Below are 17,780 nucleotides of genomic sequence, written 5' to 3'. Positions count from 1 at the left end.
AAAGGACAACTTTACTTAAGTCTTCACTGCTCTTGCCCCTGTGAGTAAGAAGTCAGTGGTATGATTTCGACTGGTCTTTTAGCCTTGTGATATTTGCTCTATATTTCTAAAATCGTTAAAACTTGTGAATATTGAGAAACGTCTTGAGTGCAGCAACATTGTATTATGAGCAATCTGTACAGATGTGGCTGTTGCTGCCAGCTTTGGTTCTTTATTTATGCCACTTCTTTTCCTCCTGAATGCTGGCTTAAGTCTCAAAACACTGCCCTGTTCTTAAGTTAATCCACTCTGATCTCCCCAGAACTTACTAGCTTAGCCACTATATTACCCTGGCACAGCTGTATCGTGCCCAGATCAGGCTGTCTTCTGTCTAGACAGCTTAAAGAGCAGGGAGAGTAGGTACACACAGCCTGAAGCCAACTTTGTGACTTTGGGGGATTTGGGCTTCTCGGAAAAGGTTGTTACTGATGAGCTGCCATAAAATCTGAAGAGAAAAAAAGAAAGAAAAATGAGAAAAAGAAAGAACAAAACTCCAACTATTCTGTAGATATTGCCCCCAAATTTTCCCACTGAGAAATGCCTCTTCGTCATGCTCTGCTAGCGTCCAAACGATTTATTAAATAGTCCTACTACTTTGAAAAAGACTTCTGTCTACTCATAATACTACTTCCCCCCCCTCCAGTGTAAGGCATTCAGCTGGATTTTTTTTGTTGTTGTTCAGTTCTGCTTTTGAGAAGGCTTAATGTCTTTTCTAAAATGCCATAAGATGTCCTCAGATTTTATGGACAGATGAAGTACATTCTGACCCAGGCAAATAGGAGACCGAGAACAGTAGGTAACAATTCTAGCGGAGAAAGGGCTGTAATATAACAGCACTAAGTGACAAAGAGCTGTGCTGGAAACCTGCAAGCAGTAAGCTGGGAGGAAAAGGGTCCACAAGGCATCTATAGGGCAGGACCTGGCTGTGTTGAGGAGTGGGAAAGATGGAGTCCATCATTAGGATGAAAGAGGAACACAGGAGCCCTGCAGAGATTTTGATGTGTCAGATGAACAGTGAGGTATAAGGGACTGGATGAAGCATTTGAAATGCAATCTTCATTAATATTTTGTCTCTCTTAACTCAGACTAATTTATTTTATGGACATGGGGATCTGTTCCTACTGATATCTGGAGATGAATAACAGGCAATTTAGGGTTTTTTTTTCAACTGTTTCTTAATCAGAAAACCTCAGGGTTTCCGGATGACCTGCACTGGTTTTCTACATTTTCCTTTCTGAAGGCACGAATTACCAAGTCACTCTTCTTTTTGTATTTTCTATGAGAAAATTTCCAGATGATTCTCTCTTGCCTCCAGCAGGCATGAAGACTAATGATACCCAGTGGGCTCATTGTCAAAGCTTGTGTTTTGCCTTAAGAAAAAGATTAGAAATGCTGTGTTAGGAAGTTGGGAACAAACATGGGCCAAACGCTCAGAAGTTCCTGAAAGATGCTGCTTCTTCACATCCAGCAGATCATTCAGAGCAAATACCTGATTAATCTGGCCTTTATTTTGCTTATTTTAATCTGTGAGCTGTCTGCAAAAATTTATAATTTTCTCAAATAAAATAAAAAAACACAAAAACAAACCAACCAAACAAAAAACCATACCCACAAAAAGAGTAATTAAAATAACATTTAAGATCCAGGCTTAATCCTCATTTCCAGCACCACAGAAAGCAAAGCATTTTCAGCTGAGGGTAGGGTTTACAGAGTGACGTAAGCTGCAGATGCAAACATGAAAACCAAGGGAGATGTATATTCTGGTAGGCATTTATTGATAGCAAGAAACAACATCTGTTACAAAGCACACAAGCTTCCCGCTGATAGCGCTGCACTTGCTGGATCACTCATCCTCCTGCTCACTACTCACCCTTTGTCATTAAGGGCATTGTTTGAAAGGACAGTTGAGGGCGGCACCTCAGCCAACTTGCAAGATTAAGCCTGAGTGAGCAAATGTGTCACCACCTGATGACAAGTTTAAGGGAGGATGATGAGAGACTCCTTGCTTTTAATAACTGTCTTTCTTCCAAGGTTGTCTCTAAGGGATTGTATGCTATCACGATGCCGTGAGAATGTACTTTCCCTAATAGCTCCCCCTGAGAAAGATGTGCTGTTGTAGAAGACTTCCACATGCAACGGTCTGTGAGCAAACAGGCATTGGCACAAGCATAAATAAATGTGACAAATGCAACGCAGTTATCTGCACTTATAAGTGTAGATCATGATGATAGCTACAACAGTGTAAAATGCTGATTTTTCTTGAAGTGGTTCTGTGTAGAGGAAACTGAGCAAAGACATTCTTCTCATTACTTAAAGCTGACTTTGCTTTTAGTGCACATTGTTTTGACCTTTAAAAGCTTCAGGCTCAGCAACAGGTTCAATGCTGTAGATGCTGTTTGCACAGCTGAATGAGGCACAGCAGGAAGAAGTTACTCTATTAAAAGTGAAGAATAGTACGTCTTATTTTGTAAAGCCTATTCTTTTTCTGGGAACCTCTATCTTGTCAGCAAATGCATATGGTTGTGCTGCTCTCAGAAACATGTATTTGCCATGCTATGCACTGTAATCCATCATTGCTTTGGCGATTGCAATTCAGGAACACTTTTTAATTGTGACAGAAATGCAAACAATACTTGCCAGTGCTAAGCCAGGGGCCTAAGCCAAGAACCTTTGGATCAGCAAAGAGTACGGCTCAGCCTAACGAAGGGCCCTGGGCATGCAACCAGAGCCAATGCACACAGCCCCATGGGCTGCAGTGGGCTTCACGGCACAGCTTGTATTTGACAGAGCATGGTTTGAAGTATGTCCTGCCCAAGAGTTGACACATTTTGACATATCCCGTGGCAATAAACAAAATGAACCATAACAGATCTCATTCGGTCTGCACATCACAGGGCCTGATGCTGACGAGGGTGACAGTCTGCCCACGGCACTGGAGCCGTCCGGCCTCGCACTCTGTCATGGTCTGGTGGGCAGTGAAGTCGCTCACAGCAGCACAGACCCGGATGCCGCCCTCCTCGCATGACGCGTCTTCATCACACACACAGCTGTTGGATTGCGCTGAGCAACGGCACAGAGGAAAAGGCACTCAGGATGGCATCTGACTCGATGCAAAGCAAACCAAACCACTCCTAGCAAAATGCAACTGGGAGTAACTGCGACACGCGGAGTGTGTTCTTTCCAGCCAATCGTAACAGGAGCTGATGAAAAAACTAGAAGCACCAACAGGTGGTGCTGGCTGCAACAGCAGCCCAGTGCAGGCAGAGGGCCTTCCACCTCAGCTAACTTGGCTGTGCTTGTGGGAAAGCTTCATCAGCTGCGATGTGCTCTCAGAGACATCCCTGATATTACTGCTGGAAGTCTGCTAACATCAGTTTGTGAGCGTACTGCTCTGTATTCCAGATACCATGCACAATGAGAGGTCTGTCCTTGTAAAGTAACAAACCAGTCATGCACACGCAACTTGTATTTTTACTTATCTATGGGCAGTGTCACTACAACAAAAGGATTTGTTCCTACAAATAAATGTGCACAATTGTATCAGTGCCAACATCTAAATAATCATGTAAGGAGGACGGAGATTTACTTTTCACAACTATGTCTTTGTTTCACTGTGGTATGTTTATCTCTGCTGAAGCTCCATTTAATTTATTTATTTATTTTGTATTATTTCTGTCTGTTCAGCTTTGGTAGACAAAACAGACAAATTCCTATCAAGCAATCTTTTTTTAACTGACAGAAAAAATGACAGTAACTGTGTCTTCTATCTGGAAACGTAATTTACTCCTTTACCTTCACATTTCTGCCAGCCCTCCATTAAATGCACAGTAATGGAGGATACTCAGGGAAATTAGATCAGGGAATTTGAGAACTTCCACAGACTGCAAAAGATTGGGCCTCTTTCCTCTGGGGAATATCCCTCCACCTTTGCTCACAATATGAGAAACTGGGGATATGCAGCAAAGTACAAACAAAAACAAGTGGCTTTCCTAAGTGGTACAAAATGAAACATTCAATTCCTTGCTGCAGGATACAGCTGGAGAGACAGCTCATCCAGTTCCAGGAAAAGCCTAGCTGTTCTTGAGGGCAGCAAAGACTCCTGCAGGTACTGAGTTGGGAAACGTTAAATGGTGAAAAAAGAATAAGGCAAAAGCTTCACCCACAACTTCCCAGGGAACATCAAATCAGGTAACCCACTGGGGAGGGAGTAGGTGTAAGCTTTTCCTGCAGACTGCTCATGCTGTTACTATCTCCCACAGGAGTTTCTTTTCCTTCCTGCCATACTCAGACACCAAGCCCTGGGTGAATGGCTTGAACCTGCTCAGCAGTAGTGTGTGCCCCATGCTGCTGGGAGGGTTGGAGGTGCTGCACCAGCACAGGGCCACTGCCACTGTGAATGGGTGTAAATGGGGTTACAAACTTCATTTCGTTCATATAAGCACATTTCACTTAAAATCATGAAGAATCTCTCACCTTCACATTTTTCCCACAAGAAGCACGACCCACATGGTCTCTCAGCTGCCTGAGGTGGTTTGCAGTTTGTTGCATTAGTAAGAGAATATTTTCTACCCATGCACTCTAAGGCATACATCTTGCAAACAGTTAAAGGAATGTTCCTCCTTGTTCTTGGATCTGTGGCACAAATGTCCAGGGAAGGACTGAAAATAAAAAGCAGGGATCACGTCATTTAAAAGCATTTTGTCTTGGTATGTCTTAAAAGGAGCTGAGAGAATGGAAAACATTCAGTGCCCAATTCTTATTTTTGCCATTCAGTGAGGTACATCCAAAGAAAGCAGTGGTGAACTTGAGGCTTAGGTGCATGAATAATTCAGACTTCTTTGTTTTCCTCACTGCCCCTGCAGTGTTAGTGTCCTCACTTGCCAAGGGCCCCCTAACTAAGGTGCTTAGTCACAATACCAGTTGCTACGTTTGTCACCTCTATTTTCCTTACTGATCTGCTGACATAAAGAATGAGTTTAACTCTTTTATTCTGAGGCAGGGCAAAAGCCCAACAGATAAGTATTGCCAAGCAGCTAATAATAGAAACTGTGCATCTCTCTCCATTACATCATTTTCTTGTAGCCTATGAGATGCTGGGGCACTCATTTTTGATGTCAAAGTTGTCTTAGCAGGAAATTCCTAATTTTTGAATCAGCTTAAATTTGGAATAACATCGTGTGATCCGGTGGAAGCATCTAATCTTTAAGTTAAGTTGTTTATTATGTTAAAAAATTGCTCAGAGGCAATATTGTATTTGCCTGAGAGACTCAGTATCTGAGCCTTAAGGACAAAAATTCGTAGAAGAGGCAAGTTAATTTAGCTGAAAAGATAAAAGTCAGATAGGAATGTGTTAATGTCTTTGCTTTGCACCTCTTTATCAGCAGCAGAGGGGAGGGAGGCTGATTTCATCACTTGGTTGAACACAGAAAAATCTGATTGCCGGGAAAGAAGCAAGGAATGAATGCTCCATTTTGCCAATCTGTAGCTACAATGCAGTAATACTTGAAGCTATCTGGAGACTGCTGTACTTATTTGCTGTGGCTGGATCAGCTGCGGAGAAGACAGTGGAAATCAGCATGTCCAGATGCATCAGAAAAAGGACAGTGAAACTGTACTTATAAGAGAATTTATTAATTTTCACTTATTTTGAAAGACTGTTGCAGGGGACTCAGAGCAGTGCAACAGAAATTATTAGAGGCAAGGAAGAGTCCTTGTATAAAGGGAACCTGGAAAAATTCAACTTCTACCCAGGTGGAGGGAACGAACATGCCTTTACTGAAGAACGTAAGATGAGAAATGGCAGCTGTAAGTTAGCATATACTTTCTCTCCCTTTCAACCTGCTATGAGAGGTGGGCAGCTTTTAGTTGAAACTAAGTGAGAAATTGAACTGGAAATAATTAACATCTTAAATCTGTATCCAAGCCCATAAGTTTTAATATAACACAGACCAAGACAGGGATGCTACACAAATAAACATTGAGGAAAAACTCTTGAATCTAGTGCTTCAGTGTGGTGATAGTCTTTAGCCTCCAGTATCTGAGGTTTCATTTCATCCATCTTAATGCACTAACTATGATATGACCCTTTCCTAACCTCACACCTTTTCAAACAGAAAAGCTTGTGTTCATGCTGTTATGTTCTCTGTCCACAAAAGGAGACCAAAACCAATGGCCTGTTAGAGTTGGTCCCTCACATTCACAATTCCTGAGCTCTATTTGGAGCTATCTGGGAGGTGACCCTTACCAAAACTCTGTCAGGAGCTGCTTTAAGGATTCAGCAGCTCCATTGCCCAGGATCATTCTCTGGCTGTTATTGGTGAGGGTAGACGTAACCTAAGGCTGCATCATGAGGGACAAATGACTCCTCAACACATTGTAGGGCTCTTGTGCTGCCAATGGATTTGTGATGCGTCTGAACCCACTGTGGTTCTTTCCATGTAAACTGTTCCCACCACTTGAGCAGTGGCTGCTGCTGAGTGTCACCACCACAGCAGAGCAAATTGGGTTACTCCTGCACTCTGAGGAAGGACCAAGATATACTGACATGCCTTTGTCCTACAGCATTAATAGGCTGGCATATCGGTCTGTTTTGACAGGTGATGACTTATCCTTCTATTATTAGATGTGTTATTTCAAGACAGCAAAAAAGCAACATCAGTAACAAAAATGACTGCTATCCATCTTCCTGCCATCTTAAATATAATTAAAAAAAAAAAAAAAGAAATAGAAACAGGAGGCAGTAGATTAATTTTAACTGGAGCTTAAATGCATAACTGAGTGTACTTAATTAAATTGGGACTCTATCCAAGCCTTTCCCCCAGTGTTGTGGACTCTTCCCAAATAACTTCACTACATCCATGAACCAGAGAAGACATTGTTGCCTCACTTTAGTGAGTACCTAGACAAAATGTGTAGGACTTGGTTACTAAAACAACTATTTTAAATATAGGAATAGACTCTTAACAGGCTTATTACAAACCTCACAATTGTGCAAGGCAGTGTCTTCAAATACTGGCTAAGAGTCCAGTGGATCTACAAAACCTGAACAAAAACCACCAACTGTAATTCTGAGATGTTCAAATTGTGTCAATTTTGGCTTATAACTGGAGTCACCATGCAAGGCGTTGTTGACAGGAAAAGTACACCTACTCCACTGAGAAATTCCGCTACTTTGAAATCACTGGAGAGGACTTCAAAATGTCTTCTCCCTGGTATACCGGGAAAGGACAAATCCAGTCTGTTATCATAAAGTTTCCAAACTGCTCAGCTCCTGCTGTGACAAAAGCAGGCTGGATTTCATGGTTAAACCTCAGCAGTGACTTCATATGAAACTTTATCTGATCTTTGAAAGCCAGACAGATGTTGGAGTGCTGAATTCTTTGGCACATTTGGCTGTCAGCACAAGATGGTCAGAGGGACCTCTTCCTGTTAATTCTTTTTTTGATTCTGTCCCTTAACATTCTGCAAGGAATTGACAGTTTGACTTATTTCCATACCTTTGTTCTGCATTGCTTATTGCTGAATGTAGGCTTAGAACAGATAGGAAATAAACCCTGGTCTGCAAGTTATGAGGTCAGGAAAGGTGACATGACTGATCTGTGCAAATGGCTGTGCAAACGGAAATTAGATTATTGTGCTGTTAGTAATGCTGCAGTCCTTACCAGGGAAAAGAAGGCTGCTTTATTTCCCTACCTTACAGCTTTGGTGCTTTATGTCCCAAGAGCCTGTGTTCTAACTTTTCCTGTCTTCTAAATCTTCAAAATATCATTTTACCTTTTTCCACCTATCTCACAGATCAAGTGGAACTGAAATTATCCCTTCACCTTCTGTCATCTAACTGAATTCCATCACTGCTAAACCCACTGACAGCTTTGACAAGTCAGGTAAGTGATGAGCAGGACATTGATTGAGCTGTAAAGCAAACAAAGTACAATTCCTGCTTCTCGTGAGTAAAGCTTTCTAAACTGTCATGGAATGAAAACTTAAGAAATTTAATTGGACTTGAATAAAGTGAGAAGGTCATTGCTAAATCCAGCCTGAACTTACCCACACTCATAGGGCAATTTGCACACACATTGCGACTGCTGCACTTTCTCCCATGGCTGACATTTAGGCTCTGTCACTTCTGGTTTCACACTGGGAACTGAAGTAAAAGAGCACAGACAATGCCAAGGGTCAGAAAAACAAGGGCTGCTAAAGCTCTACACTGAAAGTATCCTACCAGCTGAGCATAAAAGGCACTGGATTATACAGCCATGACACAAAGTGATATCCTGCATGTTCATTAAAAGAATCTACTGCACAGAAGGAACCAACACTATTAAGAATATATGATACTCTTTACAGAGTTACTGAACAGTAATTTATCCATAGGTCATAAGTCAAACGGAAAGAGTCAGGTACTGTGTTCAAACTCAAACACCCATCTCATTTCTGCGCAGCTGTCTGTCTCTGCTAAACTTAGCAATGCTGAATCATTTCTAGCAACAGCTTTCATTAGGTTTGAGAGTTACTGGCTTCACTACTGGCATCAGAAAAGCTAAGGCTCCAAAGCCCTATGTCGAAATAGTGAGTCTTAATATTGTTATGCACTGACGGTAATGAAAGCTGCAAGTTCCATCTTATAGTTCTATTTTTTCTGACCACTGTACCAATATAATCCTCCAAAAGCAAGACACAGGCTACCTGTGCGACGTGTTGTAAGGAGCCTGCTTTGGCAGGGGGGTTGGATTCGATCTCTGGAGGTCCCTTCCAACCCCTACAATTCTGTGATTCTGTGATCTCCAATCAGGCTACCTCAGGCAGCAGCTGACTGACCAAAAGAAAACATACTTGAAAAGTAGGAAGCATGCCTGGGTAGCAGCCATTTCAGCTACAGCTCTGTGTTTTATCTATACCACCAATGGTCTACCCAGAAAATAAACTCCTGTGTAGCACTTGAAGGGTTGCAATGTCTTACCTGCCTTTTTGCACTGGATGGTTTTCATGTCAGGAGTCCACTTGAGACTGGGCTCACACAAAATGGAGCGCGCCCCTTCTAGATGCATGCCATGTGGACAGGACAGAGTTATTCTCTCACCAATCTCATATGAAGGTTTCCATGGCTCTCCTTGCAGCCCCCCCTCCAGGAGAGGCAGAAGACAAGTAGTTTCTAAGGAATGAAGCATTTGAAATAGCCACAGTGAACCAATGAGTTGCAGAATAGGGTTTTTATCTCCTCCTAATTTTCTTAAGAAATCAAATAATAAGATTAGATGATGCTCCTATAGGTATATACTGGTCATGTTAGCATGAGCTTTTAACTCATCACACCGGGAAGGTGAATGTGCAGTATCAAGGATGCTTTGATAATATATCTTCCTGCTACCTGCAGGTCTGACCCATGCTTCTGCTGAGGATTCATGCCAGTGAGAAACAAGCTAGTATGGTCAGCTCGTACAAACAGGGCCCTGCAACATCCTGAGGACTTAGTTCTGATGAACAGTTAGAAGGTGTTCAAGCAGTGTGGACTAGCCTTTGTGATAGTCAGTTATGACTAGAATGGGAAAGGAAGAAGAAAAGAAATCTCACTCAATACTGATTCAGGAGAAATGCTTGTGGCAAAAAAGAAATGCTAAGGATAACTGACTGGATAAGAGGAAAAGAGTGGAGGGAGGAGATTGTCTAAGAGGTAACGTGATCCCCAAAGCTGTGCTTTTATGACAAGATGGTTAGTTGAGAGCTTTGTGGTTGTCCAGTGCTGTTTTCTGGGCCTTTTACTCAGTTTGAGTGGCTCATATCAATAGTTTTAGAATTCCACTACAGGTCATAATTAAGGAACAAAAGCTTTTCACATAAAAATCAGTTCTTGGATTGGACTTTTCTCCTTGTTCCAATTCCTGTCTTTCTTAAAACCAGCCCTCACGGACACTTTTCTATTCAGTATAAAAAATGTGGCTGCAAAATAAAGGTCAATGTAGACCAAATTCTGTCTAGGAATCTAGGAAATACAAGTGTGCATTTCCACTGTTACTACTGGAAAGCAGACATTCAGAGAAGTTTCACTGGAATTCAGAAATTAAGTTGTATTTCAAAACGATAAAGAGACATACCCTGGCAATATCTGTCTCCACCTTGCCACTCCAAATTACTGCCACACTTAGCAATAGGATTACCAATGAGAGAATATCCATGTCTGCAAGCATAAACAATGATTTTTCCAACAGGATATGAGTTTTCAGCATTCTGAAAGACAATAAATAGGTGTCATTTAAAATATATAATATAAAAGTGACTAAGAGAGTCTCTGGAATTCTGTGGGCAGTGCCGGTTATCAGTAGTCAGAAGATGTGATCAAAATGGATATGTGGGAAAAAAACAAAACAAAACAAAACAAAACAAACAAACAAACAAAAACAGAATACAGAATATTCTGGCTACCTGAACTTACTAAATTAAGGTAGGGCTTGGTTTGAGGGCACCCTTTGCCGGGGATCTGGCAGTGATACATCAGTGATGGAACAGTTCGATCCTGCAAGGTGTAAGTGGACTGCAAAGCTCTTAACCAGCCTTATGAGTGGGTCAGTGAACAATATACGGCTTTGTTAATTCTTAGGAAGGCATATTATCAGTTCCCCCAAGGTAAATGTGATAACAATCACTCAGAAGAGCCAGACTTCAGTACACACACCATTTGTCATTTTATATATCCCTCTGTTATATGAAAAATCTCCCTATTATAAAAAAAATTGAGACTACATGTCAAAGTGCAGGGATTTACCTTTAGTTTCTGAACCAAAAGCTCTGATATAGGAGACAACTATTGATTACAGAAAAAAATCACTAGCAAAAGAGAGAGCACAAAATTTAGGACCTTGCCTCAGGTTGCAGTTGTGCAGAGACAACTAATGGGTTTGTATCTATTTACTGAGAAGAAATAAAGAAGATGTAATCAATACTCTGAAGAATCTTTTCCCCCTTGTTATATAGGCCCAATTTAATCAGCACAAATAACTTTATATATCATAATTTCAGCAGATAATAAGAAAGTGAAATGGTGAATCACAGGGTATGAAGTGAAGATCCCTAAAATCTGTTTATAATTTTGCTGTGGACTTTCTGGATGACCTTCTATAGTCTCTATCCTGTTTTCTCTCTTATTTCCTCTATATTAAAATGTAATTCACAAGGCACAGATGTTTTTGTCTTTAGGATATAGTACAAGTAGATTTCTTTATAGGCAGCATACTACTGAAAAGTAAAGACTTTGTTCTGCTTTCTGGGTGACTTCCTGGTTTGCTTTTATTCTTAATAAAAAGTCTTAGCAAATGTCTTGTAAACTCCAGCCAAGGAAAACTGCTGAGAAAGCTGCTGTGCAGTAGCTCTGATACTGAGCTTACCAGGATAAATACATGGCTGCAAGTGGATCTCTGTGTTAACTGAAGGTGAAACACTGCTGATAGGGATAGGACAGATAATGGAGTAGTAGGAATAACTTACTCGAACAAATCCATTTGCCAAGGGAGGAGGAGGTGAACAGAATTCTGTAGGAGTTATGGATGTGTCAAAACAGTGTGGCTCAATAAGGCTATAAAGTAAACAAAAGTATGGTTAAGTTTGAATTCAGCTTTCCTTTCAAAATGCTACTCTTCCAAGGAAGCCTAATTTCAAGACTATGATATGACCCATTTACATCAGGATTATACCTAAAGAGGGCACTGCCAGGCTGTCTGAGAAAGCGCTAAACAGAATAGTGTCACATTTACTGCTTTTTACCCCATTTTCCAGTCATACTTTCTATCAGAATCACAACTTCTGAATTCCATTTTCTTTCAGCTTAAACGTGACAGCTCAATAAATGACCTTTCCCCTAAATTCAATAGTTTACGTGGTATTTTGGATTAAATTTTTAACACTTCCCGTATTTATACCCCAGGTGTTCCTTTTCTGCTTACCGAAAGTGCTGCAGCTCTTCGTCCTCACAGGGCCTGCTCTCATGCTGCTCTCCTATGCAGTCCTTCCCTCCCCCACTTGGGGAGGGGTTGTTGCAAGTTCTGCTCCTGGTTTTCCTTTCCCCTGAACAAGAGCTCCAGGAAGACCAGCAGCTCCAGCGTCCATCCACAACACCTATGTAACATTTGAGAATGTCTCACATTGAACATCTCTGTGGCTTTGTTCTCCTTTAAAACAAACAAGCAAACAAACAAACAACAGCAGCAAGCTAATGATGATCCAAAATATGACCTTACAGAAAGGTCCAGATGGCAATGATCTAATTTCCCCCAAACTCACCATTTCTGTAACCCTAATCCTGTGGACTTGGAATTACTTACTAATCTAAGACAACATAACAGGAGTTACAGCTAAGAAAAAAATTAAAGAACAAGATTGTTAAAATTTATTGATAGCTGGACATTCAGTACATATTTTTTCCTATTTGTTTATTTATTTATTTACTTATAGAAATTTGCAGTTTGAGTTGTTAATATTGTCCACTACATTTAGCAATAGTAATACAAACAGTTCTTTGTGAAGTACTGCATGGACATGCAAAGTAAGACTCAGGCTCATGTGAAGATCCTCCTGTGCTGAATGCTGGGCAGCAGCAGTTCATGCAGCAGGGCAAACAGACTCCAGAAGCAGGAGAACACATATGCCAATTCTAAATTCTCATAAGTTTAAAAGGAGCTGACCTGGCTGATCTTGCATGAGAGTTCCCAGCTCACAAGCTGCTCCAAAGGTGTAAGGCTTGCAGTAGCATGTGCACCGAGTTCCTTCCACAGCTGCCTCACCCCCATTCTGGCATGGCTGACATTTGCAGGGATCATTTTCAGCCATATATTCTTCAATGGATTGTTTTAGGTAATGTTTTTTGACTGAGGAGCAGGGCACTTCCTTTACCAGTTCATATAATGGTGTTAGCTGCACAGAATAGAGAAACATTGATATTAAATAGCTATACTAGAAATAGAAGAATGTGTAAGCATATTTTGTTATGTGAAATGGTTTGTAATATCCGTTCCTGCACATGGGACTTGAAAGATGCTCTAATTTCCTATGTGTCTAAATTCTTATGTTAATTTTTAATATTAACCTTTTTCTGGAAATTCAGCTTTGCTTAAACAGCATCCCCTAATTTTACTGGTTACCTTAGGTATGTTTAAAAGTATTTGAGATATGATATTACAGTTGAGATAAATGTGTACCATAAAACAGGTCAGCAAGGTACAAAAACCCTAATCACTGCCAAAGTATTTCCAATCCAAAAGTCTGGATATCATGTCATTTCATTGAGAAGTGACTGGAGGCAACAATAAGCAAAAACATTTTGCATTAACTGAAAACCCCCTGATAATTCATTTGCTATCACATCTTTCTTCAGCATATGGACTGCTTCCAAAAGGAGTTTAAACAAGGCAGTGGTGAATATGGTCATGATTGATTTCGTGTGTCTGGCTACCAGAATACCCGGTTATACCACATTTCTGCATGCAGAGAAAAGGGAGAGGGATAAAAAGGGTACAGAGGAGCTGACAAGCTGAGTGGAAGCTGTACAAGCCTGCCAATATGCCTTTCAGAAATGGGGCTGTGTGGAAACTGGGCATTTTCCAATGTTAGGGTGATCCTTTATCCTTAGACAGAGATCTACTAAAGTTACTGAAGGCTTGTAAAAGTGTGAGTATTGACTTGCCAAAGGCTAGGCTGATGATACAGATATCACTTCACGTTAACTTCATGGAATTTATTTCCTGTGATTTTTTTTTTTTTTAATTTACTTTATGAATTAATCTGAATACAAAACAATTTCAGACTACAGCCTGATTTATCACCAGCTATAGCTTAATCATTTCTCCACTTGAAGTAATCCCATCTGCTCATCCCAGCTTCAGGAAACTATCCTTACCTTTTGTTTAATTACTCTGGGATAGTCTGTCACAGATCCGGCCCAAGAGGAGTATCTCTGACTGTTCCCAGCAGGATCATCCAGGTCTAGATAACTAAGGCCAGCAACAGCACTTGGTCTTCCACCTTCTATGTAGGGATCTCCTCTAATCTTATTGTTACTGCTTCCTGAAGATTTGGGATGAAAGATAAAGAAAATGCCATTGGTGTGATATTCGCAAATGAAAACAGAAATGATACATGCAAAATTTGTACTAGTAAGTAGTCAAAGGACTCATTGGATCAACCATCTGTGCCTGTATCAAGCAGTTCTACATGGATAGTATACGATAAATAACTGTTTTAGCAGGTGTCCAGAAAAATTAATAGTTATTGGGAAAGCATCAGCTGCATTTTATTGGTGCTAGGGAGACTTTTAAACTAGACATTTGGATCTGAGTTCAACATGTCAAGATGCAGTTCAACACAGCTATCAACACCTGCTCCTCATTTTGACAGATATTTAAGAGGGACACGGAAGCTGTAGATGTAACTGTACAAGTTAATACTGAACATTCACCTGAGGAAGTCTGCAGCAGTTCATCCAGCTTGGAGCACTTTGTTTTCTTTTTCTTCACAATGAATAAGTTCCAGCCTGAAGTGGTGCACTGATACATATCTGTTATGCTCATATCTGCAGAGAAATCCATCCATTAACAGTACTGCACATAGAAAGCACATTATGTTCATTTCTAAGTTGCCTATTGACTTCAAATGTGCTTTAGAAAGAAAAAAAATAAGAAGGCAGCAAAAAAGCAGGTTATGTCAGGCAGTCCACTTGTTTCTAGAGCCTGCAGATGGAGACTGACAGACTGCGGAGTGTACCTGGAAAAGGCTTATTGCTTCTTTCTTTTTCTCAGCAATCTCTAATCTTACAGCATTGCTTCCCATTGAGCATGATCGTATATGTCACTCTTGTGTTTGTTCTGTTTGCAATTTATTCTGCTTTTTAGATTTTACCCAGCCTCCACTTTTAAGCAACATTTAAGCTTTAACATTACTTGAGACTCAAATTGACCCTACAACTCTACTTTGGACTGCTGAACTCCTGAAGCAAGCGGGATAACTTGCTACCAGGAGTGCTGCAGGTCACAGAGGCAGATCTTTGACTAAACATTGTAGTTTGAAACCTTTTACAATCTTCTTTCTTTTGCCCATGAAGAGAATGTGATGACAAGTAGAAGTCTCTTACTAGATTTTAGATGTTAGCTGGAAGAAATTTTATTCTTGTTTGTTAGCTTTTTTTCTGGTAACAAATATTTGGTACTCTACCTTCTGCTTTCATTTTGTCAGTATCCATGTAAAATATAACTTTGTATTGTCCTCCTAGAGATCCAGAGTGCAAGAAGTGAGTCCCAAAAGTCTCAATAAATCTTCGGTAGGCGTTGTACTCATAGAAAACTGGAAGGTTGGCGAGCTCCTTCCAGAATGGTTCTGCAAGAGTGAGAAGCTCCGGGTTGTTGTTAATAAATTGAGCAACTTCCACAGTGTTCTCAACAACCATCAGCTGTCTACTCTGGGGAAAAGAAAATTAATCAGTCATGCTTCATTTTACTAAAATGATAGTTCCTATCAGCCAGATCATGAAGATGTGATATCAGATACTGAACAAAGCTTTATAGTATTGTTGAAGGCAAATTGGAGGCATCAGAAAAGTTTTCCTTTTCACCCTGATTTTATCTAGAGGGTCCTTCATTTGTAAGGTGCTGAAGCCATTTTGAAGATTCTACTGCAAATAAATAAAACTCTACATGTCTGCACAATGATCATCACCTCAGCTTCCCAAAGTTCCTCTTGAATTTTGTTAGCCTAAGTCTTAAAATACATTGTTGTTAGAGCAGCAAGACAAGCTTATCCTCTGCCAGCTTGGAGGCCATAAAATTTATATATTTGTGACTTGATTTTGTTTGCTGTAAGATAAAGGCTTTACTTCAGAATTGAGAGTCACTTGCAAATTACTTAACTAATGCTTCATTTTATATATGTCAGAGGTAAAATTCTCTCTTAATGGAGTGCTATTAGAGGAAAAGGTATCATAAAATAATTTAATCACAGTACTATTTGAATATTTTCAGTCCAATACACTCACAAAGATGGTAGGGAAAAAAAAAAAAAAAAAAAGTGTGGAAGAAAATGGAAAAGATTAATCAATTATAACAATAAGCTGATGATTTTTTCCCTCAAATATGGAGGAAAACAACTAGTAAATAAATCAATCACTGCTAAAGAGGTAAACAGAGAAAGAAAAAAACAGCAGCCAAGCCATCCTTATTGGCAACCAAACCACTGATTTCTTCTTCCTCCCCCTCTACTCTGCCCTGGTGAGGCCTCATCTGGAGTACTGTGTTCAGTTCTGGGCTCTCCAGTATAAAAAAGACAGGGATCTCTTGGAAAAGTCCAGTGGAGGGCCACAAAGATGGTGATGGGCTCAGGGCATCTCCCCTATGAAGAAAGGTGTCATGGTTTTGCAACTTTGTAATTTTGCTATCAGTATTCCACATCATAACATCATGTTAAGCATAGATAATTTTGACGAATCTGCTGCTCACAGAAAGAAGACTACATGTCCCAGGGAGCACCACGGTCAGTCATATGACCAGGACTATATAATCTCACTTCAGTGCTGGACTCGCGCTCTTGGATCCTGCCAGCCAGGGGGAGAGCCGTGTGGGAGCGTTCCAGCCGTTTCGCCTAGAGTTACAGTAGGCCTCTCGGTTTCGGGACTCACTCTCTCTTATTTTACTTTGATTCGTTAGCCTTAATTCCAATTATATTGTATTATATTGTGCTATTCTGTATTTCGATATAGTATTTAGTAAAATAGTGTGCCTCCTTAGATCGCTGCCGCTGTATTTATTTTCTCTTTCCCTGTTTTCTTTTCCTTCTGGGCCAGCGGCCTGCGGGCCGACTGCCCCCCTGTCTTGGGTGCAGGTAGATTTTAGGCTAACCCACGACAGGATTTTGGTGGAGAATGCGGGCAAGTTGCCGTTTGTTTTTTTTTCTGCTGTGGCAAGTTGCCGTTTTTTTTTTTTTTCTTTCTTTCTGCTGTTCTTTTAGTATCTTACAGAACTGCAGAGTTTTTACAGAGTTTTTTTTTCTCGTTAAGGAGCTATCTAAGTTTACGTTTCTGCACCTGGGAGCTTGACCTTGAAAGTCTGGGCGGACCGCCAATACCCCGGAATATTTTGTAAACTTTGAAATCCAGGCAGACTGCCAACAGCCCGGTATATTTTGTAAACCTTAAGCTCTACTTTGTAAACTTGAGCTCTACTTTTTTTTTCCCCACTGTTGAAGAAAATAGATAAATAAATAAATAAAAATGTGGCCTCTAATTGAATTATTTTGCAAAGCATTGCATGCTATTGGTTCTTCCTTCGTAATGATCCAAACCTATTGGGCCATAATTAAGCTCGCCACTTTTATCTATGGGGCTATAGGCATATACAATCGATTGAAAACATTTATGGAAATGCTTACCTGGTACCTGCATACAGCTCCAGAAGCTCCAGAAGGAGCAACTAATATTACAGAAATGGTGGTTTTCGAGCATGCTCCTCGTTCCTTTTTTGAATCTTTTATGCAGTTTTGGAAAGCCCAGTTGACCACACTGTCAATGGTGTCAATCGTGTCAATCTCCCTGAACTTGCTGTTGATTATTTTACTTATCAGTTTCTGGATTTATTACATTCTGAGGAAGTCTTCCCCAGAACCAGAGAATACTGAATGGCAGGGAGTGTGGAGAGGTTTTGGAGAGATTTTTAAGGGAAAGACATCTTCAGTGTCATGGAGCTTTACTCCTGAACACTTGAAGAATCCCGAAA

At 40.5% G+C, this 17,780-nt stretch overlaps 1 protein-coding gene across 1 annotated transcript in view; it reads right to left on the bottom strand.

Moving 5' to 3' along the window:
- Positions 1–1,794: 1,794 nt before the first annotated feature.
- C7 (complement C7) overlaps positions 1,795–17,780 on the bottom strand; it is a 28,499-nt gene continuing 12,513 nt past the window's right edge. The window contains exons 8-18 of the mRNA XM_072360177.1: positions 15,232–15,475; positions 14,480–14,593; positions 13,922–14,088; positions 12,711–12,939; positions 11,973–12,144; positions 11,518–11,605; positions 10,131–10,263; positions 8,999–9,190; positions 8,086–8,182; positions 4,513–4,697; positions 1,795–3,099 (exon numbers count right to left, since the gene is read on the bottom strand). Of these exons, the coding sequence (XP_072216278.1) occupies positions 2,912–3,099; positions 4,513–4,697; positions 8,086–8,182; positions 8,999–9,190; positions 10,131–10,263; positions 11,518–11,605; positions 11,973–12,144; positions 12,711–12,939; positions 13,922–14,088; positions 14,480–14,593; positions 15,232–15,475 (1,809 nt within the window). The 3' untranslated portion in view covers positions 1,795–2,911. The remainder of the gene's footprint in view (positions 3,100–4,512; positions 4,698–8,085; positions 8,183–8,998; positions 9,191–10,130; positions 10,264–11,517; positions 11,606–11,972; positions 12,145–12,710; positions 12,940–13,921; positions 14,089–14,479; positions 14,594–15,231; positions 15,476–17,780) is intronic.

This window comes from Excalfactoria chinensis, chromosome Z (assembly GCF_039878825.1).
Source record: "Excalfactoria chinensis isolate bCotChi1 chromosome Z, bCotChi1.hap2, whole genome shotgun sequence".
Lineage (NCBI taxonomy): Eukaryota > Metazoa > Chordata > Aves > Galliformes > Phasianidae > Excalfactoria > Excalfactoria chinensis.
The sequence above is the reverse complement of the archived record's forward strand: the minus strand, read 5'-3'. Positions and strand labels throughout refer to the sequence as shown.